General features: G+C 46.3%; 1 protein-coding gene across 24 annotated transcripts in view; it reads right to left on the bottom strand.

Moving 5' to 3' along the window:
- Positions 1-18,992, bottom strand: part of NAV2 (neuron navigator 2) — a 423,563-nt gene that overhangs the window by 126,598 nt on the left and 277,973 nt on the right. For 23 of the 24 annotated variants that reach the window (XR_015157994.1, XM_086385216.1, XM_086385183.1 and 20 more), the window contains one exon: positions 115-237. Coding sequence is in view for 23 of the 24 variants with exons in the window: in XM_086385216.1 (XP_086241342.1) it covers positions 115-237 (123 nt within the window). In the remaining variant the exon portion in view is untranslated. Of the gene's footprint in view, positions 1-114; positions 238-8,729; positions 9,155-18,992 lie in introns of those variants that run through there. The other variant, XM_086385207.1, reaches the window with a different exon arrangement.

Genomic DNA, 18,992 nt, shown 5'->3' with positions numbered 1-18,992 from the left:
AGCCTCTGGTAGGTTAAAGCAGCACACGTTGGCTCTCACTATGACTGCCCTCGTTTCTCAGGCCCCACTGGAGTCACCTCCACATCTGGGCCACCCCAAGTGGAGCAGGCTTACCTGTCAGCGTCTCCGAGGCCCAGGGAGGTATTTCTTTGCAGGGTCTCTCGCACCACAGCCATCCCATCAGGGAGCCGGTTCAGGCGGCGGGTGTAGAGGCCAAGTCCACCATCGGTCATGTACCTTTGAAAGGAGAAAGGGATGATGCAAATATCTGGTTAAGGGCAAGTCATGGACCATCTTGCTGTTCATATCCAGAAGCCCTTAGTGGCCATCTTGTGCCCTAAGACAGAAGGAACCAAGGCTTTCCGGAGGTTCTGTCACTGATCACAGCCTAGAGATAACTCAGCTGATTCAACCCAAAGGATCACCAGCTTGCTGCTGCTGCTAAGTTGCTTCAGTCGTGTCCGACTCTGTGTGACCCCATAAATGGCAGCCCACCAGGCTCCCCCGTCCCTGGGATTCTCCAGGCAAGAACACTGGAGTGGGTTGCCATTTCCTTCTCCAATGCATGAAAGTGAAAAGTGAAAGTGAAGTCGCTCAGTCGTGTCCGACTCTTAGCGATCCCATGGACTGCAGCCTACCAGGCTCCTCCGTCTATGGGATTTTCCAGGCAAGAGTACTGGAGTGGGGTGCCATTGCCTTCTCCGCACCAGCTTGTTAGCAAAAATTAAACTCAGATTGATTAACCCAAACTCACAGGGATCTATGGAGCAGAAGGGAACTAGTGAAAAAATGCATTCATGACATTCTTTTTAATGTCAGCAATTACAAAAGCAGGTGTTTTACCTAAGTACTCTGAAGGGAACTGACAAGTCACTGGCAAATCATAGGGGAAAATATTACAGAACAGCATAGGGGAAAAAGCAGGCAAGATTTTAAGAAGGATGGTAAGAAAAGATGGAGGATACAAGAGCCAGCTTTGTCATCATGGGCAAGTCCTGGATTTTTCATCTAAACTCTGTGAATATCACAGTCTTCCTGCGTCACCAGATGGGCATGGGAATTAGTAAGATAAGGAGTATCAAAGTGCTCTATAATTTGTAAAGGATCACATAAACAGAAGATGTTATTAAAATAGTGATTATCTTAAAGTATGTGCAATGGTAAATTTCACCTTTGATACTGATGTCTTAGGGGGGTGTCCCAGCTCTCTGAATAACAGTAATGTTACTTATCTAAACTTTAGGTTGATGCCACAGAGCTATCTTCCTATGAAATCAGTGTTGTCATGGGAAGGGAAGACCCCTCGAGACTTTCTGCATAGATAACTGACTATCCACCAATCAGATCAGCTCCTGAAAGATTAACTACCAGTAGCAAGTAGTTTGGCTCCCCAGGTGGTTCAGTGGTAAAGAATCTGCCTGCAGGAGATGAAGGAGACATGGGTTCGATCCCTGGGTCAGGAAGATCCCCTGGAGGAGGAAATGGCAACCTGTTCCAGCTTTTTTGCCTGGGAAATCCCATGGACAGAGGAGCCTGGCGGGCTACAGTCCATGGGGTCGCAAAGAACCGGACATGACTGAGAGGCTGAGCATGCATGCATGCACGCACAAGGCAGTACTTCAGGTCCAAAGCAGCTCTACTTCATCCACCCTGGTTACTCCAAGACACCCCTCAGAGGAGACTGCTTGTGCCATCATCCCCATCTCCAGAGGAGAATGCAAAGCAAAACTTGAGCAGAGCCAGAAATCAAACTCAGAGCCCTTTAATTCCCCCATGGGCTCCATCAGACTTACAACGCATCTGAAAATACAAGTGATTTACTTTTCAAGTCCAATAACAGGGCGTGAGAAGACCAATGAATGAGTGATTATTTTGCTGCAACAGTCAGCTGAGCTATCAGTACATCATGGAATGTTTCACTGCCTTTGGTATCTTGGCTTTAGAATATATGGGATTGATCCTGAGGGTTCTCAATACTTGAGATTCTTCTATGTCTAGCTTAGGAACTTCCTGGAATATAGTCTTAGAAAAATGGACTTATAGGATGCTGTGGAAGTTTTCCAGAACCAGTAGGGTTACAGAAGAAAGTTCTCACAGGAGCCGTCTTGGGTGAGGGCTTCTGCTTCGGGTCACGAGAACTCTCCCTTAGGGCAGCGTCCAGGATACCGCATCTGAACCGACTTCTCTGGTGGCCCCTTTCACCCCTATTTGTGACATTAATGATCACAAAGCCAACATAACGGAATATCTGTTGAAGTCGGTCAAACCAGTTGTTTGTGGTTGAATTGTACACTTTAAAATGATGAATTTTAGGGACTTGCGATGGTCTAGCGGATAAGAATCCGCTTGCCGATGCAGGGGACTGGGTTTGATCCCTGATCTGGGAAGATCTACTATGCCGAGGCGCAGCTACTGAACCTGCGCTCTGCAGCCCGTGCTCTGTGACAAAAGAAGCCATCACGGTAAATAAGCATCCTGCACACGTGGCTCAGACGGTAAAGCGTCTGCCTGCAACGCGGGAGACCCCGGTTCGATCCCTGGGTCGGGAAGATCTCTAGAGAAGGGAATGGCAACCCACTCCAGTATTCTTGCCCCCTCCCCAAAAGGGGCTCAAAGAAAAGGGCTTCCCTTGTAGCTCAGTCGGTAAGGAATCCGCCTGCAGTGCAGGAGACCCGGGTTCGATCCCTGGGTTGGGAAGATCCCCTGGAGAAGGAAATGGCAACCCACTGCAACCCACTCCAGTATCCTTGCCTAGAAAATCTCATGGACAGAAGAGCCTGGTGGGCTGCAGTCCATGGGGTCGCAAAGAGTCAGGCACGACTGAGCGACTGACACTGCACACCACAAATAGAGAGCCATTCTCCCTCGCCATAACTAGAGAAAACCCATGCACAGCAACAAAGACCCAGTGCAGCCAAGAATAAAAAATTTTTCAATTAAAAAAATAAAAAGAATTTTATGGTACTTGACTTAGGCCTCAATAAAGAAGAAAAAAGAAAACCCAAAAAATTCCAGCCATCATAGCTATAGTTAAATAATGATTTGTGTAATGACTTTAAACTTTTTTATTTATTTGTTTTTGGCTGTGCTGGGTCTTTGCGACTGCAAGGGTTTCTAGCTGTGGTGTGAGGGCTTCTCATTGCAGTGGCTTCTCTTGTTGCAGAGCACAGGCTCCGGGCACTCAGGCTTCAGTACTTGTGGTGTATGGGTTTAGTTACTCCACAGGGTGTGAGCTCTTCCGGGATCAGGGACTGAACGTGTATCTCCTGCATTGGCAGGCAGATTCCTTCCCACTGAGCCACCAGGAAAACCCTGTGTAATGACTTTTTGATTCTTGGTTCCCACACTAGATAGTAAGCTCTTTGAGAAGGGACTATTTTATTTTGTTCAAATCTATTTTCCACGTCCTAACACATACTAAGCGCTTAACAAGTATTGCTTTTGTTGAATGAAATCCAAAGACACTGTCATAGGGCGAAGTTTAGCAAAAACGTGTTGGGAGGAAACCAATTACAGGTTTTCCTTCCTCTTAAACGTCAGAAAATTTGACATCTAAGTCATATGGCAATTGAACTGTCTACCTGCCAGTCAGGGGCTTCCCACGCAGCACTAATGGTAAAGATTCTGCCTGCCAATGTAGGAGATGTGGGCTCGATCCCTGGGTCAGGAAGATCCCTGGGTCGGGAAGATCCCCTGGAGGAGGAAGTGGCAACCACTCCAGTTTTCTTTCCTGGAAAATTCCACGGACAGAAGAGCTTGATGGGCTAAAGTCCATGGTGCCACAAAGGTTCAGACACAACTGAGCACCTGCCAGTCAACCCATCTGTCCATCCATCCACCCACTACCCAGTAGATACAGTGGTGAGCTCCATGTGTGCATCCTACAACTAGCCTAAGGAGGAACAAAAGGACCTACACCAAAATGCAGTAACTCTGCCAGAGGCTAGACTTTCTAGATCAAATGTCCTTTCAAGGAGATTTCGGTGGAAGCTGTTCAAAACACAATCTACTGCACCATTAAGCAAGGCAGTTAATTTCGATTTTAGCAAAGCCTGCTCAGCCATAGAGATAAACAAAAATTTTTCAACTGGGGAGATCTTGTCAAAGGACAAACAAACTAATTAAAGCCTGCATTTCCCTGCTGCATTTTTTTTTTTTACTGCTGGTGAAACAACACACACGGTCGGGCAATCACACGTACCTGGACATGTAGATGGAGGCCTGCACATATACAGCCCTGGCTTTCTGTGAAGGCCAAGAGCAGAGGTTGGTGCGCTTCCAGAGCTGGAATGCTGAGATGTGCTGCAGCCTCCAGCCTGGTATTGCCAGGTGCAAGGTGTCAAAAACTGACCACTGATAAAGGTGGGGGGCCTTAGAGAGATGTGACTGTGTGACCGAATAGGCTAATTTAGCTTGGCAGCTGCTACTGGGAATTCTGATCTTGTTTAGGCAGACAGATGACTCCTCCCCAGTGGAGGAGTCAGAGATAAATCAGGATCCTCTGCCTTCTCAAATGGACCAAAGACTGGAAGCCAGAGTTGAATGCTACCAGCGTGATACAATCCAGTTTCCTTACAAATCTATTCCATTCATTTTATGGATGTATGCATGTGTATGAGAGAAAGAGAGAGGCGGGGGGAGGGAGGAGTCAGGAGAAGTGGTTAAGGAAAAGAGGGAATTTACCTCATCCTCCATAGGTTTGTAAAAATGTATTAAATCATAATTTTTAAAATAATATTCAAAATAAATTTTATGTCCTCTCACTGCAAGTTAACTAGCCTCACACTCAAGAACTTAAATTTCTTATTTCTATAATTACGATTCCACCAAATACAGTATAAAAAGCCCTGAATATATCTTTAAATAACTCTTCTGGTCTCAATAAAAAATACACATACTTTGGTTCAACCCAAATTTCGTACTGAATACATTAATATAGACGTTCATCAGTTCAGTTTAAGGAAGCATAATTTAGAGATGACGCAGTCATTGGTGTGTTGCACTAGCCCTTGAGCAGAAGGGTGAAAGGTTTGTAGTCCTGAAGGCTCAGGAGGCTGGGTGGGATGGCTGGGTCCCATCTTGCGAGCTTTATCAGAGGCTTGCATTGGGTGGAGATGCAATGAGTTGCCTGAGGTCACAAGGAAGAGAACCAGCTGATCTAGGGACCAAATCCCTGAGCATCAGGGCCACACTTTCCTTCTCCTTGGGGAAATAAATCATTAGTGCGGGAGCCTAATGAGGTGCTGGTAACATCCTAATGTTTGCTTGCTGGGGTCCTGGCTAAGCCACCAAGCACCTGCACGATTTCAACACTATCCTCCACCTTCTGCTGCTTCCCCAGAGGTCCCTGGATGGAGCGGAGGGGCCTCTGTTAAAGAGCCAGGGTGTCTGTGGGTGTTTTTCTTGCTTTTCAAGGCTAGGGTGGCTCATGAACATCAGAGCTGGGAGCATGGCTGTGTCATCAGTGAGTCCTGGGTTCAGTCTCCCCAGGCTCATGCCAGCTGAGGGCCCTTGTGTGCATCGCTATTAGCAAGTACTAAGGGTTACTGATGCTGGCTGGATGCTGTGCTAAGTGCCTCACAGAAATCCTGACATCTTCAAAAGAGTCTTAGCAAGTGTTAATTTTATCTCTATTTTTTAGACGAAGACAATGAAACAGGTCAAGATCACTGTGCAGGTAGATGGGTTCAAATTCCAGCTTTGTCACTTTTGGGGGCAGGTAATTTCTCCAAGTTTCAGCTTCCTCATCTGCAGGATACTTGGAACTACTGATTAATCTCACAGGGCCACGGTGGGCTGACTGAGACATTATAATGCCCAGGGTCTGCTACCTCAGGAGCCCTTTAGGAGATCAACCCTGAATATTCATTGGAAGGACTGATGCTGAAGCTAAAACTCTGATACTCTGACCACCTGATGCAAAGACCCTGATGCTGGAAAAGAGGGAAGGCAGTGGGGAGAAGGGGGCAACACAGGATGAGATGATTGGATGCCATCAGCGACTCAATGGACATGAGTTTGAGCAAACTCCAGGAGATGGTGAAGGACAGGGAAGCCTGGCGTGCTGCAGTTCATGGGGTCACAAAGAGTCAGACATGACTTAGCGACTGAACAACCGTTACTCTAAGCAGCAGTGACGGCCTGTGTCGCTGAGTAGCGACACTGCAGTCCCTCCTCCCTTCCAGTTCCACAAATGCTGTGTACCAGGCCCTATGCCAGGCTGGGATTACAGAGATCTCACTCCTGCCCGGCCCTGGTGAAGCTCAAAACTGACAAGGCTCTCAGACACGTAAGTAGGCAGCTCTCCTACCACATGATGAGCGGCAGTAGATAGATGGACAGTACAGACAGATGCACAACAGGCTCTGCCCACACAGGGGACGGAGGTCACAGAGGGATGCTGTTTAAGTTGGCCTTTGAAGGGTGCACAGGAGTCTGCCAGTCAAAGGAGGAGGATCCATCTAGGCACATAGATGACAAGTACAAACGCTGGGAGGAAGGTAAGAGGATGGCAAGTAGTTCACTGTTCCCAAAACAGCAGGAACAAAGACAGGAGCTGGGCTGCAAGGGGTCTGGGGCCCAGTCAGGAAGGGCTTGGCGGCCAGGAGGGGCTGAGACCTTTGTCTGGAAGCTGGGTAAGCCATGACGGTAGTAAGCCCATGAATAATGGGTTCAGGCTTTCGTTTGAAAGAGAACACTGACTTTTCGATACCTCCATCATTCAACACTCTATTTTTGGTGAGCAATGTCTCACTGATATTTCCTCCTGTAGATTTTCCAGAACATGCTACTGGTCTGGATCCCATCTGAGGCACCCCAGACCTTCAGGGAATGATCAGCCTTGCAGAGTAGACCTCACCATCCCTCAAACTAAAGGAGACCTGCGAAGGCAACATGCCTAGGACAAGGAACTTTATCAACAGAATAGGTGCATCCCGAGTAACTGACGGGAGCTATGAAAAAGCTCTGGACTCTCATAGGACCTGTCAGAACAAATACGCTAGATTCTGATTCCAGCGTTGTCGACAGATCTCGTCACCTTGAAATGTGCGTGGTGAGGCACCAATGTCGAACAAGTGAAACTGGCATGAGCCACCTTCAGAGCGGGGGGAACAGAGGACCCCTCGATCCTGAAGTTCCCAACATGGAGCATAAGGAACACAAAGGGGCTCTCAATAATCACAAAGGAAATCACTTTTTGACAAGAATTGGGGGAGGTAAGAGAAGGGAAGGGAAAGCAATTTGTACATTGACTGAGTCCAGTGTATTCCTATTAGAGTACAACATAAAAAAGTGAAAAACTCTCAGATGCAAAAAATGAAAGCAATACAAACAGAAAAAAAAAAGAATCAAGCCTAAGTGATTACTTTTCTTCAAAGACATGGCAGCATGTCTGTGTTTTTTGGACACACTTTTGGTTTAAATGTGAACACAGCAAAGAAAAATGGAATAAAAGAATTGCATACATAAAAGCTATTCCCTGCCAACATCAATATAAATATATGAACACATGTATCAACACATACTTTGTTGTATAAGGTTAAAAAAAATGATGTGGGCTGCTGAAAAGTCCTTGCATTTGAGTTTTGGCAGCAGCCAAGTCCTCAAACAACAAATGCTTTCACACTGCTCTTCACTCCATGACAAAAGGCCTGACATTTATATTTGAAGTTTATTAGGATGTAAATTGAGTTTCTAGACAAACCTGTAAAAGGATCCCTTTAGTTTAGAGCCTCTTAGAAGTGCGATGAATAAACTCCACTCTGGGTCATAGAAGGACAGACCAACAAGTGAGTCTAACAAAGCCGCCCGAATCCTTTTGAAGAAAGTTGATTTCATGACAGAAAACAATCTGCTACGTTGAGCTGAAGCGGAGACATATTTGAAACGCAAAAATATGGTTGGGGAAAAAAAACCAGATTTTTAAATTTTTCAGTGTTCTTTTTGGGAGACTTATGAGAGTTCAGTTTTCCTCTCGAGCAAAATAAGAAGACTGAAGCACTAAAATTTAGGCACCTAAAATGTTACTATGGGAACCACTTTGCCCTCAGTTTTTAGGCATAAAAGCTGAGACAAATATCACACATTTACCAAGCCACCCCCCACTGCTTCCACCTTCAATGACAAGAAACATATCACAGAGCAATTCTCAGCTCTTAGCCACTACACAGCTTTAACACAAAAACCAGATAAAGGTGAATCCTAATCAAAGAACACGGTGCTGCTGCTTCTCTATCGTGTGTGTGTGTGTGTCTGTGTGTGTGTGAGTGAGTGTTAGCTGCTCAGCTGTATCTGATTCTTTGCGACCCCATAGACTGTAGCCCTCCAGGCTTCTCTGTTCATGGAATTCTCCAGGCAAGAATACTAGAGTGGGTTGCCATTTCCTTCTCCAGGGGATCTTCCTGACCCAGGTATCAAACCCAGGTCTCTGGCATTGCAGGCAGATCCTTTACCATCTGAACTACCAGGGAAGCCCTATCATGGATCATCCCAAACTGACATGCAATGAAACAAAACCCACGGCAGCCTCTGGAGAAAAAGTCTAAGGTTCGAGTGTCTTTCTTGGTTAGGTTTCCCTGCAATAATAAGATTTGATGCATAAATAATACAGATAGGCAACACGAATAATCAAGAAACATTTCTATGGTGTTCATGTCTTTTGGGGAACTCCTTCAACAATCCTGCCGGCAGAGGGGAGGAGGTGCAGATCCACAGGACCAGTTTCCTACCTGTTTGCCCAGCGCAGGGATGGGGCACCGCCTCCCACTGTACTCTAGGACGGCTGCTTCTCCAGGAAATCCCCAAGCTGGTATCTTGCACTTTTAAGGAGGATAGGAGACTTCAGTTTCCCTCTCTAGCAGAATCTGCCATTATTCGCTCACTCCTAGAGCGCCCACCTGGGCTCAGAGCACAGAACAGGGCCATGGCAGGCAGATATCACTTTCACTGCAGGGAAGTTGCTTCAACGGCCAGCAGCCGCCGACCTGGAGCATCCACAGCTCCAGGGGCACCCGCTTCTTCCATGGCTCATCTGTATCTCACTCCATCTTACAGAGTCCGTCCTGGCTGCGAAGCGAGCCAGAAGTCCAGGCTCAATTCTCTGACCCTGGTGCAGCAGGAAAGCAAGCCTGTGACAGAAGTGAGCCGGCCTCAGGAGGTCTGAAGCCTACCCTGGCTACTTAGTCACCAGAGCACACCTCTCTGGGGAGTGCTGCAAAGATGTTGCTAAGCTAGTCAGACAAGAGCTCAATCCTGGCAGGCCACGGGGACAGAGGTAAGAGCAGGAAAAGGCAGGCCTGAGGGAAGGAGGAGTCAGAGAGTCCCAGGGGGCCCAGTTAAGCGTCACTAGGGGAAAGTGATGTCATAGACTGTATTTCCAAAAGACAGGTGCTGCGAAGCTGCTTGAAGAGAGAAGAAGGCACGCTGCGGGGGTCATGCCACAAACATCAACACCTGCCTCACCCTCTACCCACCGCTGAACCAGCAGCTTCAGCATCACTTGGCAACTTACAGAACCATGGTACCCTAGTCCTCCTGCATCAGACTCTGCAGTTCAACAAGTACCCTAGGAGGTTCTAATATGCATGAAAGAATGGAAAGCAACGACCTCAGGCAGTGGTCTCCCTAGTGGGGGGCATAAGATGACCCACAGTGATGAAAACTAAAATGCTTCTGTTTTCTTTCTTATCATGTCACTTGTAAATCCTGGGTATAGGCAGGTATCACAGTATACACAGTATTTCAGAGAGAAAGCACATATATGTTTAAAAAACAAATACAACATCTCACAGAGGAACAAGCTCTTTTTTGACACAACCAAAAATAGTCTAGAGATCATTATCTAAAGCAGAAATTTCTAAATCTTCTTGAGTTGTGGATTCCTTAGAGAAACCGGTGAAAGCTGTGGAGGTCAACCTCACATATATACAAAATGAGTATCCAGTTCTAGTTAGCTCACCCACACCCACCCCAACCTGGCCCCATGTTAGTGGCCCCTCTGCAGAGTTAGAGCAGAAGTGGATCCCAGCTGGGTCTGTCCCCCAACATATATAGTTTACAAATAGCAAAGTGTTCACTTGTCTTTGCTGTAAATGGACACAGCAGTGGCACATGGCATCGCTATAACTCACAAGTCACCTTGAATTTTAGCATACAGACTCTACTTTATCACTGCAGTGGGTTTGGGCTTGCCCCCACCAAACTTCCAGCGGAGGAGAGACTGAGCAAGTGGTAAAATTCCTGCGTGGTGATGACAACACGCTGTTATAGTTCTTGCATCTTCTGCAAGATGCAATGTGGATTTTCACAAGCTTAACAAAATTCCATCTAGCGTGATTGCCAGAGCATTTTGGTTTAACTTGCCTAAGGATCCTGTAACTGTACTAATAAAATATACAATCACACAGAGAGCCCAGGATTACAACAATTAACCCTTATTTATCACTCCTATTGAAATAAATTTTTGTTGTTTAGTCGTTAAGTCATGTCTGACTCTTTGCAACCCCATGGACTATAGCCACCAGGCTCCTCTGTCCAAGGGATTTCCCAGGCAAGAGTACTGGAGTGGGTTGCCATTGCCTTCTCCAAGGGATCTCTCTGACCCAGGGATCAAACCCATGTCTCTTGCACTGGCAGGCGGATTCTTTACAACTGAGCCACTAGGGAAGCCCACTGAAATAAATACACACATAAATTTTCCATTACAACCTGTAACTATGCTTATTTTAAATGGGCGTTGGCAGGGCACCCTCCTGAAGAAAGGCTGCATGCTTTGGAAATTTGACAGTCCCCATGTCTGGAATTTGGTCTGGCCTGAATTCTCTTTATTGTGGTTCAACTGTCAGTGTGGGATCACAGCAAGTATTTCTAGCACGAGCAGGAAGCTTTTTGTCCACCTACTGAAAGATGAAACACATTCTAGCACACAGGAGACAGCTCTCTAGACAAAGCCCCTTTAAGCTCTTTCTTGGAATGAAACAGATGGTGAAAGGAGATTGACTGATATCCAGGAATTCTCAAACCTGAGAATATACCCAAATCATCTGGGGAACCTGAGAAAAATGCAGACTTCAAGGCCCCAGCTTCACAGATGCAGAATGCCATTAGTGGGGCCCAAACCCTGCATTTTTAAATAGACCTTATATTTTAAGAGCATTTTGAGGTTTACAGAGAAATTTCACGGAGGAAAATACAGAGTTCCATTAAACTCCTTCCCCTCTACTACCAGTTTCCCCTAACATCTTGTATCAATGTGGTACATTTATTAAAACTGAAGAACTAATACTGACACATTATTATTTGATACTAATAATTATTTGATACTAACAACTAACATTATTATCAATCATATCGATATATTATTAACCAAAGTCCATAGTTTACATTAGGGTTCACTGTGCTCTCAGGGTTCTGATAAATGCATAATAATATGTATCCATCATCACAGTCTCATACAGGTAATGTTGTATTGCCTTAAAGATGTCCTGTCTCCCCTATTCATCCCTTCCCCCAAACCTATATTTTTAACAGATATGTAAGTAAATTTCTCTCCCTTCCTCCATCCCTCCTTCTCTCCCTTCCTTCCTTCCATACTTCCTTTCTTTCTCTGGTAAATAATTTTCCTGTAGTCAGGATCAAGCTTTCAGAAATGCTGCCTTAAATCTGGAGCCCTGGATGGAGGAACTGTGAGCTAGACTGACCTCAGTTTCCCTAAGAGTTCAAGAGTCACCAAAACGTGACTACAGTGTAACAGTAACTTAAATTTCTAATCCTCACAGTAACTAGTCTTGGCCCTGCATATTATGGGAGCGCGTGCATGGTTAGTGTACCCGATTCCTGATTCCTAATGGCCTCTCCATCTCAGATCAATGCCTGATAAGAGTTTTTAGAACTGTACGGCCCTTCTAAAATATTATCACTTGGTTGTGGACTGCAAGCCTAAGTCCAACTGTGGAAGCCCAGACAGGGAAGGGGCAGGAGAGAACGCAGAGGACCGGGGCCATCTGTGGAAGGCTCAGCAGGGGCATCATAACTAGATGCCCTGACCCTGAAACAGCCTTCTGCTTGCTCAAGAGAACCTGTCTGTCCTCCTAGGCACTTCTTATGCACTGGGACATGCTTGCCAATTTTCTGGCTGCTGCTACACCTTATCATTCCCACGATTTCTGACATGACTCCCGACCTCTAAAGTTCTCTACAACACAAATTCACTTGTCACCTTAAGTCGGTAGAATCTGTGCCAGCATTCTGGATTGTGTGTTCCTTTCCAAGATAACTAGAGCTCCTGGTGGTGGGAATCAGACATCCAGAGTCTCTTTCCCTTTTGGTTCCTGGTAGACACCCCTTAGTAATAACCAGAGTTACCGTCAAACTGAGGAGAAGCCAGCTGGCACTTGAATTTCGGTTTATGCACGTTTCACTTTGTCTTACCTAGACCCCACCCGAAAGAAATGCCCAGCAATACTGAGAACAGGTGGGGCTTCCTTGGTGGCTCAGACAGTAAAGAATCTGCCTGCAATGTGGAGACCTGGGTTCGATCGCTGGATTGGGAAGATCCCCTGGAAAAAGTTACCCACTCTAGTATTCTGGCCTGGAGAATTACATGGACTGTATAGTCCATGGGGTCGCAAAGAGTCGGACGCAACTGAGCAACTTTCACTTTCCCTGAGAACAGGAGGAGGACCAAGGTGACTAATGTAACTGGGAGGCAAGCTCTTCTGAAGTCTGAGGCATAAAGCAGGCCTTGGACTATCACCCAGCCTCAGCAAAGATTTCTGCAAACAGCTGGGGGGCCACAGGAAGCACCACACTAGAGCCATATGCAGGCTGCTATTCTAGACGGTCCCGCTTTTGAGCTGGTTTCATTTGTTTAATAAATATTTATGCAGCCCCTGCTGAAAGGCTGGTGCTGGCCTGGGTGCTGGGGATACAAGAATCAGATCCACTCCTTGACCCTGAGGGGCTCAGTGTTTGGGTGGGGGAAACAGACGTGTGAATGTTTACATGGGCTTCAGCAAGAGCCAGACCAGGGCGCGGGGCCAGAAAAGGCTTCTTAGAGGAAGGAACCCTCAAGTGGCAACTTGTAGGATGAGAAGGTATCTGCCAGGAAGCCTTGGGTTGGAGCAAGTAAATTAGTTCACACAGACCTCCAAGTGCCACTACAAAGGATCTAAAGTGTACAGTGGGGTCTTCCTTGGCGGTCCAGTGGTTAAGGATCTGCCTTCCAATGCAGGGGACACAGTTCCATCCCTGGTTGGGGAATTAAGAGCCCACATGTGGTGGGGCAACTGAGCCCGCGTGCCACAACTGGAAAGTCCATACACCACAACGGAAGAGAAGCTGTGCATGCCGCAAGGAAGATGCGATACTGCAAAAAATAAACAAATAAATATTTTTAAAAAGTAAATAAAATGTACAGTGGATTGATTCACTGTGTGGTCTTAGATGATAAATTTCTACCAGATAACAGTTTCATTAAGAAACTCATTATTCTGGGCACTCGCTCTAAATGGAATTCAATACATATATTTCCAACCACAAAGAAATATGTATATAGGCCTCTGGCCTTCAAACACAGGGATTAAGCCAAAACTGAGTGTCTACAAGGATACTCGAATTACCTGCCACTAAATCCGGCGAGCTCAGTAGACACAACAGCTGACAACACAGGATGCCCGACCCTGTGCACTTTTCCATTTGTCCATGAACACCAGTCACCTTCAGAATCAGAACCCAGGCAGCCTGGAGCGGCGGCTCTCCACGGGAGTGGGCCGCAGCTGGGGTGGGGCAGGAGTTTGAAAAAGCATATTTGATGTTATAAATCTACCATTTTAAACAAACAACTAAAAAGGCCCAATGTTTTTTATAAAGTATTCTATAAAGTTTGGCAGAATTTTGGTTCATGTGGAACTACTAAAGAGACATTGATTCTCTAAAGACACACCTAATCTTTTTCTCACACCCCCTCTCCTCTCAATTCAGAGTGTGCTGCCTTTACATTAACGGATATTAATTTTTTTTTAACATCCAAAAAACACTGAGTTAAAGTTTTGTGAGGAGGGGAACCAGTCATTTTCTTTCTGGAGAGTTCAGACTGAAGTGTGTAAGCACCAGCCCTCCATATTAAGTGAGGTCATCTAAGCATGCGTTGCACAGTCCCAACAGTAGCCCCGGATACATTCACATGGAGAGAACCAGCCTGTGGCTGACAGCACAGAAGGGCCCTCCCTGCCCTGAGCCATGGCAGGCAGATCTCATGGCTACCTCTTTGGGGTGCCACCCCTTCCCCCCAAACAGCTGCAATGCATAATCCTTTCCTTGGGTAAATCACTTAAACAGGGCATGTCGAAATTCTCAAAAACCCTAAAAACAAAACAAAATCCTAAAGTGAAAAGGCTTCATGTACAAACTAAGGGCCACTGGGAAAAAAAAAAAGGGAGCCCAGCCCCCACCTGAGCATACCCCAGATAATACCTGAGTCCCTGAGCCACAGAAAAATGCCCTTTTCTACCAAAGCTCGTAAAAGTCTGTCCTACTCCAAAATGTGCCTTGGGGTCCAACATGGTACAAACTCCAAAAAACAAATGATGTGCTCCTCAATGATTAAAACACCATGCTTGAGTTGCCATATGATTCAGCAATCCTCCTCCTGGGCATTTATCTGGAGAAAACTATAATTCAAAAAGATCCGTGCACCCCTATGCTCGCTACGGCACTATTTACGATAGCCAAGACGTGGAAAGAACCTGAGTGTCCATCAAGAGAGGGAGGGATAAAGAAGACATGGTCTATATATACAGTGGGATACTCCTCAGCCATAAAAGAGAGTGAAATAAAGCCATGTCCAGCAACACAGATGAAACTAGAGATTATCATACTAAGCGAAGTAAGTCATAAGGAGGACAAATACCATATGATAACATCTGTACGTGCAATTGAAAATATGACACAAATAAGCTTATCTACAGAAACAGACTCTCAGACACAGAGAACAGACTTCTGGTTGCCAAGGAAGAGGGGCACGGGGGAAGGATGGCTTGGTAGTTTGGGGAGAACAGATGCAAACCATTATATACAGAACGGATGAACAACGGGGTCCTACAGCATAGCACAGGGAACCGTATTCAATATCATGATAAACCAGAATGGGAAAGAATTTCAAAAACCCCTGTGTTCACCTCTACACTGACATGCAGCGGTCTCATTTCACCATACTCTGCCTTCTCTATCATCTTGGTGTTGAAATATCAGATGTTTTTTTAAAAAATCATCTTCCCCACCTCCCACTTAGGATACCAACCTGAAAAGTTTGTACCTCTAAAACTTTAAATGCAACCAGGCATTAAGAAGAAAACCTGTAATACACAGTCTTACGGGACAACAGAATATTAGATCAGGAGTTGGGGGGAGGTCCGCAAGATTACTTGGTTTGAGGATTTCTCAGATGAGGAACTGACACTCAGAATTTAAGTGATTTACTCAAGGAAACACAGCTAGGAAGTAGTCACTGCTGTGTCTTTTTGTTTTAATATATTTTTGTGCTCAATAAATTTATCATGTTCAACAAATCTTTTATAGTAAAACTGAAGTTTGGTTTCCCTATTTTCCATTTTGTTACAGCTGATTTATCTATTTATCTCCTTGTGTTCCAGTCTCTCAACAAGTTCAATAAGTGTAGGACCAGTATTATTATAATTATGGTTATCATAATTATTGTTTTTGAGCTTATATTTTTGCTTCACTGCCCACAGTCCCTAGATTGTGATTAGAACTCTTGAGATAGGTACCTAACAAATGTTCTTCGTGGACTAAATGAAAGAATAAATAATAACCCAGAATTAAGTTGTTTTAATATAAATAAAATATGTGTCTTAAGGATTTAGAGAATATAAAGAAGTGAGACATCCTTGAATCTATTTAGAGAAAAGTTAAATATATTCACAGAGGCTAGGTCAGCTAAAGGCTTCAAGGAAGACTTCTAGGAAGTTGGGGGCCCCCCACGCAGGGAAAGCTAGTAAAAAAGGCTTGGAAGGAGGGGTCACAGGTCCCATTATAGGGACAGCATGGCATGAACAGAGTTCCCCGTGTAGGGAACAATGTCAGTGCCACTCTCAGTGACTCCTGAACCGGAGCTGAAGGCAGTCATGTTGTCCCGCGGCTGAATTCCCATTGTCTGTGGTTTTTCTAAAACGGAGTAAAAAGTGAAACCAGCGGAGCAGGGAGTTCAGTTGGAAAGGCAAAACTACCCCTCGAATTCAACAGTATGGACCTGGACAGTGCCACAGACATGTTTGCACGAAGGACAGGGGTGCATCTTCCCCCAGCGAGGCAGCTGCTGGAGCTCAGGGGGTCACGGGGGCAGGAGATACCCAGGAGTCCAGCATCCAGGCAAACGGGCCAGCCTGGGGACAGACAGAGCCGCGGGTGGTGCGAGGAGGGAGGGGCGGGGCACCCCCTGGGCAGCTGGAGCTTGCTGCTGGGAAGGGCGGGCCTAGAGGGAGCCGGAACCTGGAGCAGGGACCTCCGGAGTGGGAATCAAGCAAACGCTGGTTGTCTACAAGGATACTCGAATTACCTTCCATCACGGCTGTAGGAGCCGCAGTCACAACAGCTGCACAGACAAAGGAATGGGGTCCCTGACTTTCTGAGGTTTCCACTTGTTCAAATGTTTCTACTTTCATAAGAATGAGAGATGGATAGGCTGAAATAGTCATTCAAACTGAGCAGGGGCAAAGCAGAGACCCCCAACCTTGCATCCTTAGAGCGAGCTTACTCCATACTGTAACCTTTTTACACTTTAAGAACCTGTTGATTTCATTACACAACCGAGAGAGTGTGACTCTAGGGAACATCTGGGCAGGTGTGCAGTCGCTGAGCTGACAGTGATCTTCTACAGGCCCTCCAAAAGCCGCCAGTCCAGAACCTGCAGACGGGGGAGGAGGCGGGTCTGACTTCTGAGCTTATCTGAAGGGGGCTTGTGTGAGAACATTTTCAGAAGGAATAGCTTTGGGGCCGGCTACCACCCGCAGGCCAGCGTGACCTGCGGAAACCTGGCTTGTCAAAGAGACCTTCTCCTGAGCCCAACACCCAGCTCTGCTCCATCCTTATTAGAACCTCAGTGATTTCCATGGGAACCGAACACCCTGAATCTTACTCTGGGAAGAACTTTTACAGGTCCCTTCTCTCAGCTTCTCATCTCATGCAACAATTCCTTCTGCAACGCGTGGAAACAGGTTTCCGGATTCTGCTTGATTACTCTCAGGAACAGGAGGCTCACGTTCTTACAATGAGCCCAGCCCACTTTGGATAGCTTTGATTTTCGGCATGTTTTTTAATGGTCACCTTTGTGTTTAGGAAATAAAAAATGGAAGTCTAACCTACAGTCTCAGCTTGGTCCTTTTGAACCTATTGCTCTTCTAAGCATTTTCCATGTCAAGCAGATCTAGCTTCTATGAACATGTCTATGACATTCAAACCCTTTTCCTTGCTTGTCACCCTTCCCTAAACAAACCCTTGCCTGATTCTGAACTTCTTCAAACCTGGCACCAAGAACAAAAGAGACACTGTCTAGCCAGCAGATACTCTGTCACTTCCCACATTATTATCCTACCAATCCAGCTGAAGGTAGGATTTATATCTTTATAAAGAGATATCTTTATAACCTAAAACCCAGCAGGTGGCAGCACCAAGTCCTCAAGCTTCCTGAAACTGGCTGTATCGCTTAGTAGCCGGATGACCTCGGACAAGTGGCCTCTTTTATCCACAGTTTCCATGTGTATAAAATGGGGATAATAACAGTGTTATCGGCCTCCTAGGATTTCTCTAAGAATTCAATGATATAATGCCTGAAAAGCACCTGCCACATTAAAAGCAATCCACTGGGTGCCGTTATTAGCAGCAACAGCAGGAGCATCAGTACCAGTGGTACCACTGTTATAATTACCCTCTTTCTCTCTCCCTTCATTCCAAACACATCACTAAGCATATACAGCAGGTCTGGCAGGAGATGTTAGAAATGCAGGTGTGAAAAGACACAATTCCTCTGCTCACAGATATCCTAATCTAGGGGACAGACAGTTATACAAACAGACAAAGCAAAAGGAACCGAGATGAGCCATCTGCAAGGCATTACCAGCTGTTTGGGACCCACCGGAGGGAAGCTGACGTCTGCTGGTATCGTCAGGGAAGGCTTCCCAGCTTCAGCAGATTCTTAAAGGACTGCAGCAGGTGGGTGGGAACGGAGCAGGGAGGGATTTATGGACAGAGAGAGAGCAACCACGTGTAAAAGGCACAGAGGTCTGAGCGCATGGTACATCCACCAAGGAAAAGGTCAGTGGTCCAGAGTGGCAGGACCAGAATGCCAGTGGGGGAGGAATGGGCATTCAGGGGACAGTGGAGAGGACAAGACGTGGGCCAGGGCAAGCAGATCCCTCATTAGTTCCCCATGAAAAGGAGGGCTTCCTTTGTGCCAAGCACTGTGCTGGGCACAGGAGATACGTGGTCAGTGAGACAGACAAGCTCTGTCTTCACAAAACTTAGCCTCCAATGGAGGACCATGGAGGGCCGGGTGTCTCAGCATGCTGGACAAGGCACGGGGTGGGATGGGGCAGATATACTTTCCAAAGACGGCTCCACAACATTGCCACCCCGAATGGTCTTCTTCAGGGTGCCCCTGAGAGGTGGGATCTACACTCCCTCTAGTGAATCTGGAGGCCTGTGACTGCTTTGACCAACACAGCTGGGTGAAAGAGACACTCTGCGACTTCCAAGGTAGAGGAGAAAAGGCCACCTTTGCTTTGCTCACGGTAACACTTGTCCTTGGGGCTTGGAGGCTTCCAGATTCAAAGGAAGCCAAGCCACAGAGAGAGGTACGGGTGTCCTTACCTTCAAGTTGTCCCAGCCTAAGTGCCAGACGTGTGAGTGAACAAGTTTTGGAACAGCATGCTGCTGCTGCTGCTGAGTCGCTTCAGTCGTGTCCGACTCTGTGCGACCCC

This window comes from Bos grunniens, chromosome 29, assembly GCF_055505025.1.
Source record: "Bos grunniens cultivar Pamir isolate PY7600 chromosome 29, Bosgru_T2T1.0, whole genome shotgun sequence".
Classification (NCBI taxonomy): domain Eukaryota; kingdom Metazoa; phylum Chordata; class Mammalia; order Artiodactyla; family Bovidae; genus Bos; species Bos grunniens.
This window is presented reverse-complemented; position numbering and strand designations above follow the sequence as displayed.